Raw genomic sequence first — 16,876 nt, 5'->3', positions numbered from 1 at the left:
TTTCGAAAGTCATCCCCTCTTTTCAATTGACTAGTCTTAATTTAAACCTTCACCACTTCCGGTTTGGCGATGGATACAAGGCAAAGACATCGCATTTTTTTCCCCTGTTTTCCTCCTTTGCAGTACAGGTTTGAGCGTGCCTGCCTGCCTGCCTACTAAAACTTCTTTTTTTTTTTGCTCAACACACACCTCCAAATACCCGGGCAACGCCAAACACCCAGGCTAGTTTAAAATAAAGAAAAAGCAAAGATATTTCCTATTTTCTATTTTTATTTAGAAAATCATTTTGAACATGAGAGAAGAAAGGCTTGAACTATTCTGTACTTTCGCCTAACAATTTAATAAGTAAATTAATAAATAAAAATCAGTACAAAACTTGGCAAACCAGAAGAGTAAGGGGACTCAAAACAGGAAGTATTTAATATCAGGAACTGAATCTAGCAGAATACCGTTTGCTACTGACTAGATTGTAAACATGAGTGCACTTATTGACCCGCACTATTTTTTAAATCCAATTTTCAAGTTTAATTAAAGTTTCATGGTATCTGTTATTAAATTGTAAGGTTAAAGTACAGAATAGGCAAGGCACAAAACACCCTCCCTCTCCCCATTTTAAGAATGGCTTTCTAAATAATAACGTTATTGCAGCACGGATCAATAAGTGCAAAGTGCACTAGTACCAGAAAACTTTTGAAAAATAATTATTGAAAAATATTGCAAAGTGTGTTTGCATACCTGGGTCTTTGGAATAATAGGGGCAAGGGGCGTCTCTGACTCTAACCCTCCCCAAAAACGACAACAAACTGAAAAAAAGGTTTTAGTGTTTTTACATATTTTAAAGTGCGTTTTAAGTTTGAAACACAAATAGTGCCTTGCCTCGCCTCTTAGTTAACTTAGGTTGCATCATGACGGAAATTCTTCAGAGTTTTAATGTATTTTAATGTTTTTATCACCGGTGTCAGATGTCACATGACCTAACTTTTCAGACTTTTCAGAACGAGGCTCTTCTGCAAGACCCACTTCCTTTACTTGGACCAGTTAGCTAAAGAAATCACTCTAACGATGAAATAATAAATTACTACTAGTAAAGGCGATTGTTCAGTAGAAATTATTATGAGGGTTTTATAGCACAATATTCTTTTAGGTAGTAATAAGCCCCTATATTTCCTGGTAAAGAGTAATGACGGCAGACGAAAGGCGACTATACAAAAGTAAACCCGAATTCGTAAAATGGAAAAAGTACTGTTTTTTTTTTTTATATGGTTGCATTGTATTTTTTTTTTTTTTACATGACCGCGTGCGCGTGACTGAACAAAATTCTAGAAAATAATAAATACAATACCCCCCAAAAAACAACAACAACAAAAAAAAAAACAATGACAAAAATGATAATAAAATACAACAAAATGAATATATCAATAAAAATGGAACGTATGTGTGTTTCGGTTTCAGAAACTCAGCTTTCATTTTGTGTGCTTGTGCTTGACTTTCGGCTGTTGTCGTAATTTGTTGCCGGATTTTACCGAAACAATATCGACAGCTATGAAGATACGTTCTTAAAAAAAACACACACACAAAAAAAACTTTTACTAGTTTTAATAGATTTGTTTTTTCAGTTCTGAATTTATTTTCTCAGTCTCCTGATTTCTTCAACCGCTTCGATATTTTACTTTTTTATTATTTTTATTTTTGTCTTTCTCAGTCTTCCATACAATAAATTGTTTCACATTCTTCCGAGTTTAAATTCCTCCTCCGATTACGAATCTACTCTTACTATTACTCAAACGCCACCAAAACAAACCTTCCTCCCACCTCGTTACTATTCCTTTCTGCTCTCCATCTCTCTCCCTCTCCCTCTTTTTCGATCTCCCTCTTTCTCTATCTTCCCTCTCTCTGTCTCACTATCTTCTCACTTGTTTGTTTTTGCTTGTCGTGTTTCCGACATGGCAGCCTCTGCAGCCTGTTCTTCCACAGCTGTGGTGGATAATAATAAAAATGAACCTGTTAGCGTTGGACACCCGGCAGATATTAATCAGGAGACGGTCACCCACGAGCTACGGAATGGTAAGGACGGACGCATTGTTGCAAATCCCCCCTCTCTTAATGTATTTCCCTAAATGTGTTTTTCTTTTTGGTTCAGTTGCGTGAGGATTGTCGCATTATGAAAACAAATGTTTTTATATCTTTCGTTGGTGAACGAGAGAGGAAGGGGTGAAAGGAAGTATTGAAAAAGAAAGAATTAGAGTTAAAAAAAAAAAGAAGGAAAGTGAAAGAAGTGAAAAGAGGCCAGAGAGAGAGAGAGAGAGAGAGAGAGTTGGAGGGAAAGGGAGAGATTTACTTAGAGACGTGAAAGGAAGAGAAAAAGAAATAGTTGGAATGAAGAGGAAAGAGAGAGAGAGAAAGTTTGACTAGAAAAAAAAAGGGAAGAAGAATCGATATTATTGCAAAATGTCAACAAGACATTTTTTTTTTGTTTTGTTTTGTTTTATTATTTACGTACAATAAAACCGCGTATTATTATTGTTTGTTTATCTTTCTTGTCGGTTTCTGCTTTACTTTATTTATATATATATTTTTTTACCTCTGCATCAAAATTAACAAAGTCCGGGCCATCTCTGAAATGTTCTTTTCCCTGCTGACAACGGTATGTTGCTGGTCCTGTGTAATTCTAGAAGGTTCAACCTCCCAGGTTCTACCTTCTCTTTCTGGAAACAAGTTAGTTTGTCAATCACATGAGGCGTCTCTACCGAGGAATGCCGGATGCCCAGGCATTTTTTGCAGGCCAGAATGCTCCTCATCTGAGGGTGCTGGCTTTCACTCTCACTTTCCGACTTTTGTGTCGTGTCACATTTTCAGGCAGTGGGAAGGAGATAAATACTCATTTATTTATTAAATAAATTTGAGCACTTGGGTAAAAACAAACAAACAAACAAACAAAACTCTAGTCTGCCAGTACTGGAAGGTATGTACACCCCCTTCGTTCTTTATAGCCTGAGGTGCTCTCGTAGAGGAATACTTGTGAGGCTATTCATGGCTTTTTGCAGAATCAGAGGATTATGAAGCGGTCCGCCCCGGTACGCTTCTAAAATGCCATTTTAAAAATGGCTATCCAATTTTAACAATTAATTCATACTTTGCAACCGATGACATTAATTCCATCTCCTCAAGTTGTTAGATAATTATGTACTTTTTTACCGTGCTGGAATAATGTTATTTAGAAAGCCATTCTTAACATGTGGAGGGAAGGTGTTTTCTAACTGTTCTCTGCTTTCACTTAACAATTTAATATAAAACATGTAAAACTTGAAAATACTATTTTTTTTAAAATTAGCGCGGTAACAAAAGTGCATAAGCACCGACATTTTTTTTTTAATAAGGTGGATTACTTTTTCTTGTCACCGTTTGCAAAGTAAAACAAAACTAATCATTAAATTTTGATAGTTATTTTTTGGAAGCTTTGATAGTTATTTTTTGGAAGCTAACCACTTCAATATAATCCTGACTCTAAAAAGAAAAAAAAAAAAAGGGCAGAACAGCAAAACTGTAAACAAACTCGCCAGTGTTCCTACGCCAGCGCCTCGCCTCAGGTGAATTTTTCCTGTCACCGGCGTTTGTGGTGATAGATTGCAAAATCAAACAAAACTAACCAATAAAATTTTGTATTTTATAGGAGTTCAATATAACCAGCCAGTGTGTTTTCCTCGACAGCGCTGGCTTTTCCTCCCTAACTTTCGGCCTTATGTAATATTGTCATATTCTAACAGCAACGGGGCCGACCCATGTGTGTGAATGAGGCATATTTCGATGCTTATGCACTTATGTTACCGTTCTATTTTTTAAATAGTATTTTCAAGTTGAATTCGAATTTTACGATATCTTTTTTTTTATCATTATTAAATTGTTAGGTGAAAGTACAGAATAGTTGAAAAATACCCTCTCTTCCCATGTTAAGAATGCCTTTTTAAATAATGTTATATCAGCACGGTAACGTAAGTGCTCATATTTCTAATTGGTCCCAAGAGACCATCCTCCCAGGCATCACCTCCTCCTTCGAAAAAGAGTAAGAATTGGTTTTATTGCCGATCTATGGAAATACTCCTAATGGGGAATACCTACAGGTCCGATCACGCAAAACGTTCACCCATCTGGACCCCACACCTACATTCAATGAGGAGTGAAAAATACATATTTCTACGATTATATAAAAGTCATTTTGTGTGCGCGTACGAGTTGAGTTCCTTCCTCATAGGTTCTGAAACGGCTAAGCCTATCTTGTAAATTTTTTTTTTTTTTTACATGGTGGTCACCACACTTATCAAGGCCCAGGAGCCACTCGGGGATAAGGGTTATTGCGTGTACAGTAATCAATGGGATAGTATCGTAGTAATAGTTAGTATTGGAGATTTGACAAGGTGTCATTACTTAAGGAGGCGGTTCATCAGGAATTTGTTTGTGTTGGACTTGAGGACATCCAAGTTGTAGTCGGGGGGGGGGACAGGAAGGCGGCAGAGAGTTCCACAGGCGTGCAGTTCTAAGAAAGAAGCTTTGTTCATGGAATCTACGTTTTGATTTAGGCACGGATAAAGAGTGGGGAAAATTATTGACAGTGGTTTCAGCTAGTCGGGTGTTTTTCGTGAAAGATTGGCGAGGGGGAACCAGAGAATGGAGCTCAGACAAGCAACATGGAAATGATGCTAAAACAGACAGGCTCGCAACGTCTCTTCTGTGGGAGAGAGGTTGTAGGGAAGAGGAAAGGGCATCCCCCACCAAGCCACAAAATCTATTTTGTACTCTGTCAAGGCAGGATAGGCTTTTTTACCAACTCCTGCCCAGATGTGGCAGCAGTACTCCATCCTTGGACGTACTTGGCTTTTATATAGATAGAGAATTGCATCAGCAGTGAGATATCTTCTGGAGCGGTAGAAGGATCCCACCATTTTCCCAGCGACCTTGGCCACAGACTTGATGTATGTGTTCCATTTCAGATCAGGAGTAAAGGTCAAACCTAGAAGCTTATTAAAACATGGGGCCTCCCCCTAGACGAGAGCTATTCATTTCTCTCGATGCCAAATAGGGATTAGAGCGTTTATGATGTAATGATAGGAGCTTGGTTTTAGATGCATTAAAAGTAACCAGCCACCTCTTCCCCCACTGTACCACGCGCTCAAGATCTGAAGAGAGAGAATCAGAGAGAACATTGTCATTTACAGCCTTTGATGTGTTGCCATAGATAGTCATGTCATCAGCAAAGATGTCAACGAATGATTTTAGTATGTGTTTTTGTACATCATTGGTGTAGATCAAGAAGAGAGTTGGGCCCAGGATAGACCCCTGAGGAACTCCAGCATTAATACTGTGAGCCTCTGATTTCTGCCCATCAACCGCTACTCTTATGAGCCTATCAGAGAGAAATGATTTAATGATAGAACTTTACGCAAAGGGAATTTATATGTTTGGCAGTGTTCTTAGATATGTTTTGTGCAAAAATTCATCTGATAAGTATCGAAAATCAAATAAATCCGATCTTAAAAATAGTCTTTCTCTCTTACAGATAAAAAAAAAATAAAGAATTTTTACATAGGAATATTTTACATTACACTGGACAAGGGAAATAATAAAATCTCAGCAAATCATTTCTTCTTAAAAAAAAACAAAAAAAAAACAGATTTATTGCCATTTGAAGATATAGCTGATTGGTAGAGCATTCAACTACAGATCAAATGATCCCCTGTTCAAACCCGGGTGTACCTCACAATTTTTTCATTTTCTTATTAATGAGTGCAATTTACGATAAAAGAAGAGGTACCATTTAAAATCACTGCAAATCATTTCTTTTGTTTGAATATTTAAAACTAAACATTAATCAGAAGTGACTTTTCCAGGGCATTCATCGTCAAGCGCAAATAGCAGCTGACGTGATATTGTAAACAATCACAGACGGAATTTGATGAACGACATTATCCTTATTATTATTTTAAATCTTTAAAAAACATTTTTGTGAATTAGTCCATCGGGTAAATTATTCCTCATAAATATATAATAAACAATAGATGATTGATTCTATAATGCATACGCAATTTGCATAAATTAAAATATCATGTTTAGGCGTATTGCACGATCAGGAAACGCCGGGCTACCGGCTAGTTCTAAATTAGAACGCAAATCAAAAAAATGAATTTCCATTAAAAACCGATGTTATTTACTTAACTGAAATGTCGCAATGAATAGCATTTTACTGTATTATTACATAAAACGTGTACTTTCACGATTTCACGGATCATTAATCTGCCATTATCATTAAGACTGTAGTTACTTCCCCTGTTATCACACACACTCGCCTGCTTTTTTTTTTTTATTTAAGTAAAACTTGCAATTTTCTACGAAAACTATTTTCATTAATAATTAATTTTACTTTATCGTTTTTCGTAATTTTCGGATATTTTTCTAATTCCGACATGACAATTAAGTAGATAACCTTATTTTAATTGAAATTCAATATTTTTTATCTTCGTTCTCATTTTGAACAAGCGCCTTTGAGCTATTATATAAATCTGACCTTCGAGCTAGGATCAAGTGTAATAACTGTTCCTACAAGTGAGTCAAAGATAGACATGGGGTTGATTCATTGACACTTTTGATGGTTTTGTATCAACAGCACTTTTGTTTTTCACGGTACTCCACCAATCACAATCAAAGATTTATTGCACGTGACTCAAATTAGCCAATCAATTGCAATCATTAAAAAAAAAAAAAAACAACAACAACCATATTTGCCGATTTTACAATATTCTTTTAGTATCTGTTTTGATATATTTTATCTTTTCTGTCCTCGGTCAGGAAAAGTTAATTTTTATTTTTGTCCCAATCCAGAGTGCATCTTATTGGAGAACTGAATTTTCCTCGTATTAAAAAAAAAAACAACCTAGTATCTAATTTTGCCCTCATGACGAGGCAAGTGAATAAGAACTTCATGGAAGAAAAAAAAAAAAAAAAAAAAAAAAACGAAACGAAGTCTTGGAATTGTTTAAACAATAAAAAATGAATAAAAAAATGTATTAAAAACAAATTACAATATTTATTTTTAAAACGTGAAAAATTGCCTCAATCTGATTACGGACAGAAAAAAACAAAGTATAGTATTCAAATAAAAATAAATTAATTAAAAATACTGTAAAATCGGCAAATATTTAAATCGTAAAATGGGTTTAAATATTCAGAACAGACGTAAAAAAGCACCGGTTTTAATTTTAATATTCATAGCAGACGATTTTTTCTAATGCCTGTCATTGATTGATTAATTTGAGTGATTGATGGAGTACCGTAGAAAAGCATAAAACGTGCCGCCCACCTCATGTTTAATTTGTGAATGAATTATATTTTTGATTTACGAATAAAGTAATTAATGCTGTCCTCAGTAAATATAGAATCCTCCCACACCGAGGCAATTATTATTTTGGTCTCAAAACACCATTACCTCCTTTTTCCCTACATTAAAAGCCGACCTTGTTTATAACTTTGCCCTTGCGAGGAGGCAAGTAAATAAGGAGTAAAGAGGATCTCGGGGCTTCAAATAAATGCCTAACTTTTTAATGATTAATGCCTAACCTTTTATGATATTTCTTTGTTTTGAGTAAAACTTCAAGAAATATTAAATGGCAAATAACAAATAAACAAAACAAACGAGCAGTTTAACAAAAATATTTTTTTCTTCTCACGTGATTAGACTTTATACTTAAAACGCACTAAAGAAAAAAGAAAGAAATTGTCATTTGGTAAACTAATTGTAGCTACCCGATGTTGCTCGGGAGTTTTCTTTTTTTTCTTTTGCCAGTTTTTTGTTTCGTGACCCCCACCCCCGTTTTGCCAAACTAGTAACTAGACGGTAAGATAAATTTAACCTTTTTAAAAAATTAATTAAACTTAGATAATAATAATAAAAACAGGACTTTCCAGCATATTAAATCGATTCTGATCAACAGTAGTTTATGATAAAGCTCAAATAGACGGTGATAGCCTGATTCTAATTCCCCGGTGAAAAAAAGGAACGCATTTCCATAGGTACATCCAACGTGCGCCACAGTTTTACCCCCCCCCCCAATATGTAACCCGATGTAACTGTAATTTAATATTATCATCCTAACTTTTTTTACCATTTAAAAGAAGCTTCAAATAAACTAATATTTAAAAAAAAAATTTTTACAGCATAAAAATAATGAAAATGCGAGACAAAAATCGTGTTTACATTATCGACGCTTTATAACAACGTTTCTATGTAGTGACGTTTTTGAAGCCGTAAACATACCCATGGTTTAACAATCTTACAAAAATTAAATAATAGTCATATTTTCCTGAAATGTTCGATATTTACTCATTATTAAACTTTTTTTTTTTTTTACACGGTGGTCACCACTTATCAAGACCCGGAAGCCACTCAGGGATAAGGGTTATTGCAAGTACGTTAGCATGGAAATTTGATGAAGTGTTTACTTAAGGGGGGGCGGTTCATTAGGAATTTGTTTATGGTTCCGTTAAATATATTAAAGGAACTTTTTTTTTCTTTAGGTGTTCTACATCCCCCTATATTTCATGTTACAAAAACTAAACAAAATAAATGTAGGCCCATAAAAATTTCAACATTTTTTTAAAGCTGAAAAGATCAAATAATTAAAAGAAATAGTTATATAGATAATCCTGTTATTTATTTCACTTACCTTATAGTTGTAAATAAAACTGGACATTGAATCAATATTATGTTAAATAAAATAAACACTTTTTCTTGATATTTTTTCTCGGTAGTATAATTATTTGAATTACAAATAAAAAAACAAATTCTAAAAAATAATTATTTTTAAAAAGCTTTAAATGATATTAAATTCCAATATTCTGTGATATGAAGTTTAAACAAAGATTTTTTTATAACAGGTTTCCAATATCAAAAATATATATATATTCAAAGAATAGAATATATGTCTCTTGAGATAATAAAAATCCAAAAGCGGCCTAAAAAAATTGTTTGGATTTGATTATTTAAATTGATAGAGGGTGAACTTGATTTTTTGCGCATTTTTCCAAAAAAGTATGAAGGCCTTTAAGCAACATTATCTTTAGATACATAAGTGACAACAGAGGACGTTAAAATTAATTTTATTTCATTAACTCTTGTCTGTGTATTTCATTAAAATTTGTTTTACAATGTAAATATGAAAATCTGATAACAAAACGAACGTTACTTCCATTAACCATTATAGCACCAATGCCCATCCATAGAAATTGACACAGAAAATAGTAAACACACGAAATGATGACGTTGCTGTTATTGTGTAAAACGTTGACGCTTTACATAAAACTATGGAGGTGCCTACATTTCCACAGAAATGAATAACTGTTTAACAGTTCTAAAAATATGAATATTTTCACAAAAATTAATGACTTTTTTCAAGTGAAGGAGTTTTCAAAAGTATGACTTTCTATTTGACAGTTTAAATGCTTTCAAATTCCTTTCAATTTCTTCTCAACAAAACATTAAAAATGGTCATAGTTAGGCGCAATCTCTAAAAATTGCGCTCCCAAAACAAAGATGCCGGAAATGGCTACAGTTAATGCAGTTACGGAACGGAAACCACCAAGCATGAAACGAAACACGAAACCACACAGGAACACCCAATTTTAAAAAAAAACTATCCCAGTTTCAACACTTCTTGTGTTAATATATTCAATATATTATTTCAAAAAGACTTAATAAAAGTGTAAAAAATATAAATGAGATAATAGGTTAGAGTAGTTTGCTTGATACCATGTTAAGAAGAAATTTAAGTTCATACAACCAGAATGTGGCTTCCGGTTGGTATTTCCGCCATCTTTGTTTTGGGAGTGCGGTTGTTAGAGATTGCCTGATTAAGTGAATGGATTTTCGTAAGTACAGGACATGTAATATTAGCAAGGTTTTCAGACGGACTAAAGTAGGCACCGCCAAAAATGGCCGCAAAATCAAGTTGTTGTTGTTTTTTAAAACTAAATTACATTTATTAAAATCCATTATTTCTGAGTAACTTTTTTTTTTCCAGAAAGATAAAACCCTGAATTTTATCATATAGAAAACAGAATAATGTAAAACTTTTTCTACTATTTTTAATTCAATTTTAAATGTTAAATTTTCCCCAAAAGTTAACAATTGACATTTTTTGTCTTGCACAAAAAACGTACTTAAATATTAAAAAAAAAAAAAGGGTTTTTGAAATAATTAATTTATTTATTTATTGTCTAACTAAGATTTAGGATGATTTTCTAAGAGAATATGCAAAAATATTATAATATAAGTACCTGAATTTCAAATAATTCCACTTATTCATATAGGTAACCAGATATTTCGCGTCGACGTAGAGTTCAGATCGACTCTGTTTACGTTTTCTTTTGATGATAAGAAAACTATGGAAAACCAAACAGGCCAAAAAAACTTATTTTTCAGTGACGAAAATTTCAATGTATTATTAAGCTGAGGCTGGCCAGTACCAAATAGGTGACCATTTGTATGAGTTTGGTTTTTAATGTGTATGTGTGTGGGGGCCAGGCTCCCCAAAATGAGGGGGGGGGGGCAATTTAAAGCAGAATAAAAAAAAATTATTTCAGCGCGTTTGGTCCACCGTAGTCGAAAGGCAGCAAACGTTTTCAAACGAGATCGAAAAAAATGATGCTATTTTTAACACAAAGGGCACAATATTTATCGAATTTTTTTTTTTTGTATCGATTATTCAAAGCATGCCCTGTTTAATAATGGTCATGCATTATTCGGCTCGCTAAAAAAAAATTGTTAATTTATTTATCAAAAATTTTAAAATGGCTTTTTTTGTATAAATATTAAAAAATTTTTTTTTTGTTTTGCTTAACTTAAAATTAATTATTTTACTTAACATATTCACCGAATTTCACACTTCAAAACTCAAAAGCGGGATAATTAAACACAATCGAAGTTCTGATATTCAGACGTCAAAATAAGGTATGCAAACAATTTTTTTTTTTTTTTTTAATCTATAATTCTGTCCCTTACAACAACACAATATGTTTTGTTCAGTTTCAGATGATTATTTTAAGCATATTTGTTCCCACTTCAAAACAAGGGGGGGTTTTGTAAGCAAAAAAATATATATATATAAATATCGTTTATGAAAAATAAGTACACTGTTATAAAGTTCATTCTTCTCCTAATAATCGCTGAAAATTTCGTATTGATCGGATAATTACCTGATTTTTGGTAGATTTTTAAAAAGACGGTCCGTCAAAAAGTACTGACCTGCCCCCCCAGTTTTGGCGGTGCCTAGACTAAAGTAAAGTAATTGACTGCAAAGACCGTAATAGATTGCACAGGTTTTCCACATTCATTAAAGAAACGTAATTGGGCATATTAAATATTTTTGAAAAAGAAATGTAAATAAAAAAATTTGAAGAAAAGGTTACGAATATTCTTATTTATATTTAAATTAGAGGGGGGGGTGACTTTAAAAAATATCGGCGAAAAAAGCAACCCCTCCCTGTAGAAAAGTGCCCAATTGAGGTGGAAAGAAATTAATGTTTTGGCCAATTTTTCGATATTTATCATCCAAGGGGACGGTCTTCAAAATGTTTCCGATTTTATATACATACATACATACATTTAAACAGACAGGTGAGATTCATTATTATAGATACAATAAATTTTTAAAATTGTGTGAAAATAAATATTTATTTGAAAAAAAAAAAAAAAAACGACAAAAATATCTAAAGGTATTTTATGTAGCAAAAAAAAATTCATAAAAGTAAATAAACGGATATTAGTGGCCTGACAAGGCCACAGAGGAGACAACTGAAGCAGCAAACTGAGGCTGGCCTGCAGGACACTATATATACAAATGTAGGCAAATTTGGGCATATTTTATTGCTTCGAAAATATAGGTTCTTTTTTACCAATTGTTATAAGATTTTGACCATAGAATTGTATTATAATCTTCAAAAAGTCTGCAAATTTTCATGTATTTTCATCCCCTAAAACCAAAGATATGAGCATTTCAATATTCAATTTAGCTATGAGTATAGATATATCCATATATACCACCTTTTTTGTCAATTTTATGTTCCAAATCTCAGCGACTATTGATTAGAATTTAACAAATGAAGGCTCGTTGGAAAGGTAATAACCTGAATTATGCAGTGGGCTATGTGATATTTGCCTTAAGGTAGCACATTAAGAGGATCATGCATCACCCAGAACTTATTTTTGGCACTTTTTTTACAGACATAAGATATTTTAATCAGTCATTTATTTTCCTAGTTTTGCATATGAATTACAAAATATTTGATATTCCCCCAAAACCTCTGGCATTGATGGAAAGGAGATTAAAACTTGCTATGGTTTCAAATTATCTGAAATAACAGCAAGGGGAGACTTGATTTCAAATATTTTTCATATGTTATATCTCTCCTCTTTGATTTTCAGACATAAAGTAAATTTCACAGCATATAAAGATTATTTAATAATGGAGATATTCATAATCATACTTTATTTTCAAAAGAGGGGAGATATAATATATGAGGAATATTTGGAATCAAGTCTCCCCTTGCTGTTATTTCAGATCATTTGAAACGATAGCAGTAAGTTTTATTCTCCCCTCTATCAAGGCCAGAGGTTTTGAGGAAATTTATATTTAAAATCAATATCAAAAAGAAACAAACATTAACAAGAGCCAGGCTATTATCGTCTACTTGAGCCTCATCCTAAGCTCGTGCTGATTAGAATCAGTAAAAATACAGTTAAATCTTTATGATGCATGCACCTGTCATGGAACGAAGATGCCATATTCCAAAAATCGTGTAAATTAATCAAGTAGTTTTAGTTTTTAACTAAAAAATTAGTTTAAATAATTATTTTAACTAAAAGAAGGTCAAGTTTTGCGAGTAAGCAAAAATGGGACTCTCGCCTCGCCATCTTGAAGAAATAAAGCCAAGCAGATAACTTCACAATAATTCAAACTTGTGAGATTAGCATTGTAATGCTAACGATTTCACATTATCACATTGTTTAAAAATGACTTTCTTTATATATATTAGTATTAGCCTGCCTTTTCTTAGAATTTTTAGAATTTGATCGTTTCAAATTCAGATTACCTCCAAACACAGAATATTTTAGACACATTGACGATATTTTAATTTTTCTTCCTGAAAACACGCACATAGATAACATTAAAGACAAATTAGACGATCGAACCCTCCATAAAGTTCACCTATGAAACAGAAAATAATCACTCATTACCTTTTCTGGACATATTTATTATAAGATCCAATAATAAACTATCCTTCAAATTTCACCGCAAAACTACACACAAAAATAATTACATACATTTCTACTCACACGATAACAACAAAATAAAAACAGGTATGATAATTAGTTTCTTCCGACATGCATTCAGAATTTGCAGTCCAGAATATCTGGACGAAGAATTCAAATACCTCACAAACACTTTGAAAACCTTGCAATATTCCACATATTTCATATTAAATGCTAAGCAAAAAGCCACACATTTATTTTCCAGAATAAATAAACAAAAATCATATACATCAGACATTTCTCTCATAAACAGACACCTTCTTTTACCTACACACACCAATAATGCAATAATTGGCAACACACTAAACAAACTAGGAATTCTAATGATACAAACTACACCACAGACTATAAGACAAATATTAAAAACAGCAAAACATCTCCAAAACAAACCAGTTTCCAATGTAGGCATATACACTGTTTCCTTGCCAAAATTGCCACCATAGATACGTTTGTGAAACCCAGTGTAAATCAGAAAAAAAAAGGATCAGTGAACATAAGAGATATAAGAAATAGCAATTCTCTAAGTGCATTATTCTCTCATTCATTGTGTACCATAATGTGCGGTGACGTCACGTAGATAACAGTCCTGCAGTGAAATAAAGAGAGGAGCAGTAGGAGGTAGAACTGGTGACATCATGCAGAGATTACAGCAGGGCAGTGAGAGAGTGGAGTAGAAGAGACGTGACGGCATGAATGGCAGGAGAAGGAAAGCAGACGACAATGAATTACCACTAGCCGGTGACAGCCTTGTAAAAATTTAAAATGGAAAAAAAATAAGAAAATAAATGTCTCTCAAAAAAAGTGAGTTCAAAGTATTTCTTTTATTTGTTTGACACTTTGTCGGGGTCAACAGACGAGAGAAAGATAGCTACGGGCGAAATGAATACCGATGTTCAAAATGTATAAACATTTTGACCCCTCCCTTTACTTAAAAATTTACCAAAAATCAGGAAATTAACCAATTTTAATGAAATTTTCAGTATTTATAAAATAGTGATTACGGAATATAATAAACTCATTATTTTTATTTAAATCTTAGTGGAAATGTTTAATTTTGTTTAAACAAAAATACTTTTATTTAAGGTATGGTTTTCTGTAGTAAAAAAAAAAATGCAAGAATTTTTGCTTTTTTTATGAAAATAAAGCATCGTAAATTATAACAATTTAAAAAAAAATTATTTAATTTTTACCGGAACATTACGAAAGATACCCCTAAAGTCCATATTGATGAATTCGATATAACTCAAAGATAAATGAATTTCTCGAACTACCGATATTACCATCGAATTAAGCATTGTTTATTTAATATTTTACCCCCCTCCCCAATTATAATAGCAAAAATATTTCTTTTTTTTTTTTTTTTTTAAATTACAGGTTTCACATAGTTTTTATATGCAAGAATTTAATGATTTCCTTACTTGCAAGAATGTGAAACTTTCAGCGCAATATAATTTTTATATAATGTTGAACAATAATTAAAAAAAATTTAATTTAAAAACAGGAACATAGAAAAATAATTAAATTAAAAAATGGAAAAATTTATACAAACGTTCAGAATAGGAATGTACGGATGCACGACTGGGGGGGGAACAAACTATCATACCCCCTTCCTCCCTTTTAATTACATAACATACTTTTCGGTCTTTCGACTGCCTGAAATTTTGGGCCTTCGTATATTCCGTATTTACAAAATTTTAGTTTGTTGCGTTTTGCAAACGGCAGAATCACTCGGTTTTTGGGTTAATTAATTTATGTTTTGTACAAACAAGCTGTTCTTTTTTTTTATTATTTAATTCAATATCTTAGGACTTTACTAATTATCTTTAAAATAGACCCAGAAAACTAATACTTACCTTTTAAAGGATTTTTACAATGAATTTATTTTATTTAACTTAAAAATTTAGCTAAATTGGTTAGCTCGCCATGAAAACATTTTTCATAATTTTTTTTTTTTTTTTTTCATGTATACAAATATTTTTTTCCTTTAGGAAATTAAGTTTAGTCTTTAATCTTTCAAATATAATTTAAAAGTAGTTGGAAACCTACAAAAAATTATGATAAATCGGTTTTCAAAACTATTTCCCCCCCCCCTATCTTTGTCCGCCCATTTTTGCCCATACCTAAAGAATGAAATGAGAACACCTTACAATTACGTTACAATTGCAGCATAATCATACCTTTGACTTAAAACAAGCAAAAATGGTTAAATTTATTTCAAATAAACCGTGCCGGAGACATCTTGAATCAGCGCTTATTGCAAATTCAAACACAATTAAACAACGTGGAGGTTTCTATAATGTGTAGCACCATTAATAAGTAAGCTTCCATTAAAAGAACATAATTTAATTATAGACACTGGCTAACCCTCTCACAACCTAGAGGCACCTCCTATAATAATTAATACATATAATCTCAATCAATAAATTACATAACAAAAACACACTCATTTCATTTCAGTTAAACACCTATATTTGAATCTTAACGGACATATTTTTTACTAGAAAGAATATTAACTGCGTCATATCTTTTAAAAATATATTACCGGCTATATGGCGTTATTAAAAAGTTCCCTCTCTTTAACAACGCAAGCCCCTCCCCCTTTTTTTGAATTTTCAACGTCTTTTTCGTTTCTGAAATAGAAGAGCGTCACACTTTTCACAAGAACATTTGTTATTTGTACTGATGTTTTTGTTTTCTTAATTTCATTCATCCAGATGAAGTCTCGAAATAAAAACGAAACGTTGATGAACATATAACTCGGTTTGTTCCTTTTTATTTCTCTATTTCATCGGAATACTATTTCCATTATTCTCGTCATATATATTACTTGATCAATTTAAAACAGTTTGCGTTAAAAATAAACAATAAAATAAATAAATAAAACTTAAAGGCCCCCTTCCGGGAAGGGGGCCTTTAAGTTTTATTTATGTATTGATCCTTCCCCCCTCCTAAAAAAAACTACTTGATCAATTTTTTTTTGTCTGTAAGTTGTATTTATTTTTTCTTTTTTTTTTTTTTTAACGCAATCTGTTTTAAACGTACTTTCGCCATCCTTTTTCTAACCATATTTCAGTTTATATTATTTTTTTTTAATAAGTGCTCAGAAGAGGCAAGTTGTAAAGAAGAGTGTAATGGTTGGAACTTTGTTTTTTTTTTGGGGGGGGGGCGGTACTGTAAAAGCAGTAAGGCGTGGTTCGTAGAAGCCAGACATTTAAGGTGGGGACGTTAACGAGTTCCGCTCATTCACGGTTTCCATTTCATGGGAAAACAATGTTCAGCACAGCATTACCTCCCCTTAAATCCCTTTTCAAAAAAGGGATTACTTAAAAAGAACCTCTTTTGCCTTGGGAATTATAGTAAAATAATAAGAGATATAACCATCATGGTCGTTTTCACTATAGCATGTGTTCTGTGTTCTTTGTTCCTAAACAACAATTGGTATTTCATGGTGGCAGCAGCAGGATTTAAAAAAAAAAAAAAAGAAAAAAAAACGTGTGAATTTGTTATCTGGGATTAAATATT

At 32.5% G+C, this 16,876-nt stretch overlaps 1 protein-coding gene across 1 annotated transcript in view; it reads left to right on the top strand.

Annotated features, from left to right (window-relative positions):
* Positions 1-1,879: 1,879 nt before the first annotated feature.
* Positions 1,880-16,876, top strand: part of LOC145260333 (ribosomal protein S6 kinase alpha-5-like) — a 427,160-nt gene continuing 412,163 nt past the window's right edge. Inside the window, exon 1 of the mRNA XM_080118245.1 lies at positions 1,880-2,064. Coding sequence (XP_079974371.1) covers positions 1,944-2,064 — 121 coding nt within the window. The 5' untranslated portion in view covers positions 1,880-1,943. The remainder of the gene's footprint in view (positions 2,065-16,876) is intronic.

The sequence above is a fragment of the Euprymna scolopes genome, chromosome 36, assembly GCF_053919585.1.
Source record: "Euprymna scolopes isolate OS-2025 chromosome 36, ASM5391958v1, whole genome shotgun sequence".
In the NCBI taxonomy this organism is placed as follows: Eukaryota; Metazoa; Mollusca; class Cephalopoda; order Sepiida; family Sepiolidae; genus Euprymna; species Euprymna scolopes.
Note: the sequence above shows the minus strand (reverse complement) of the source record. Positions and strands in the feature narration are given on the sequence as shown.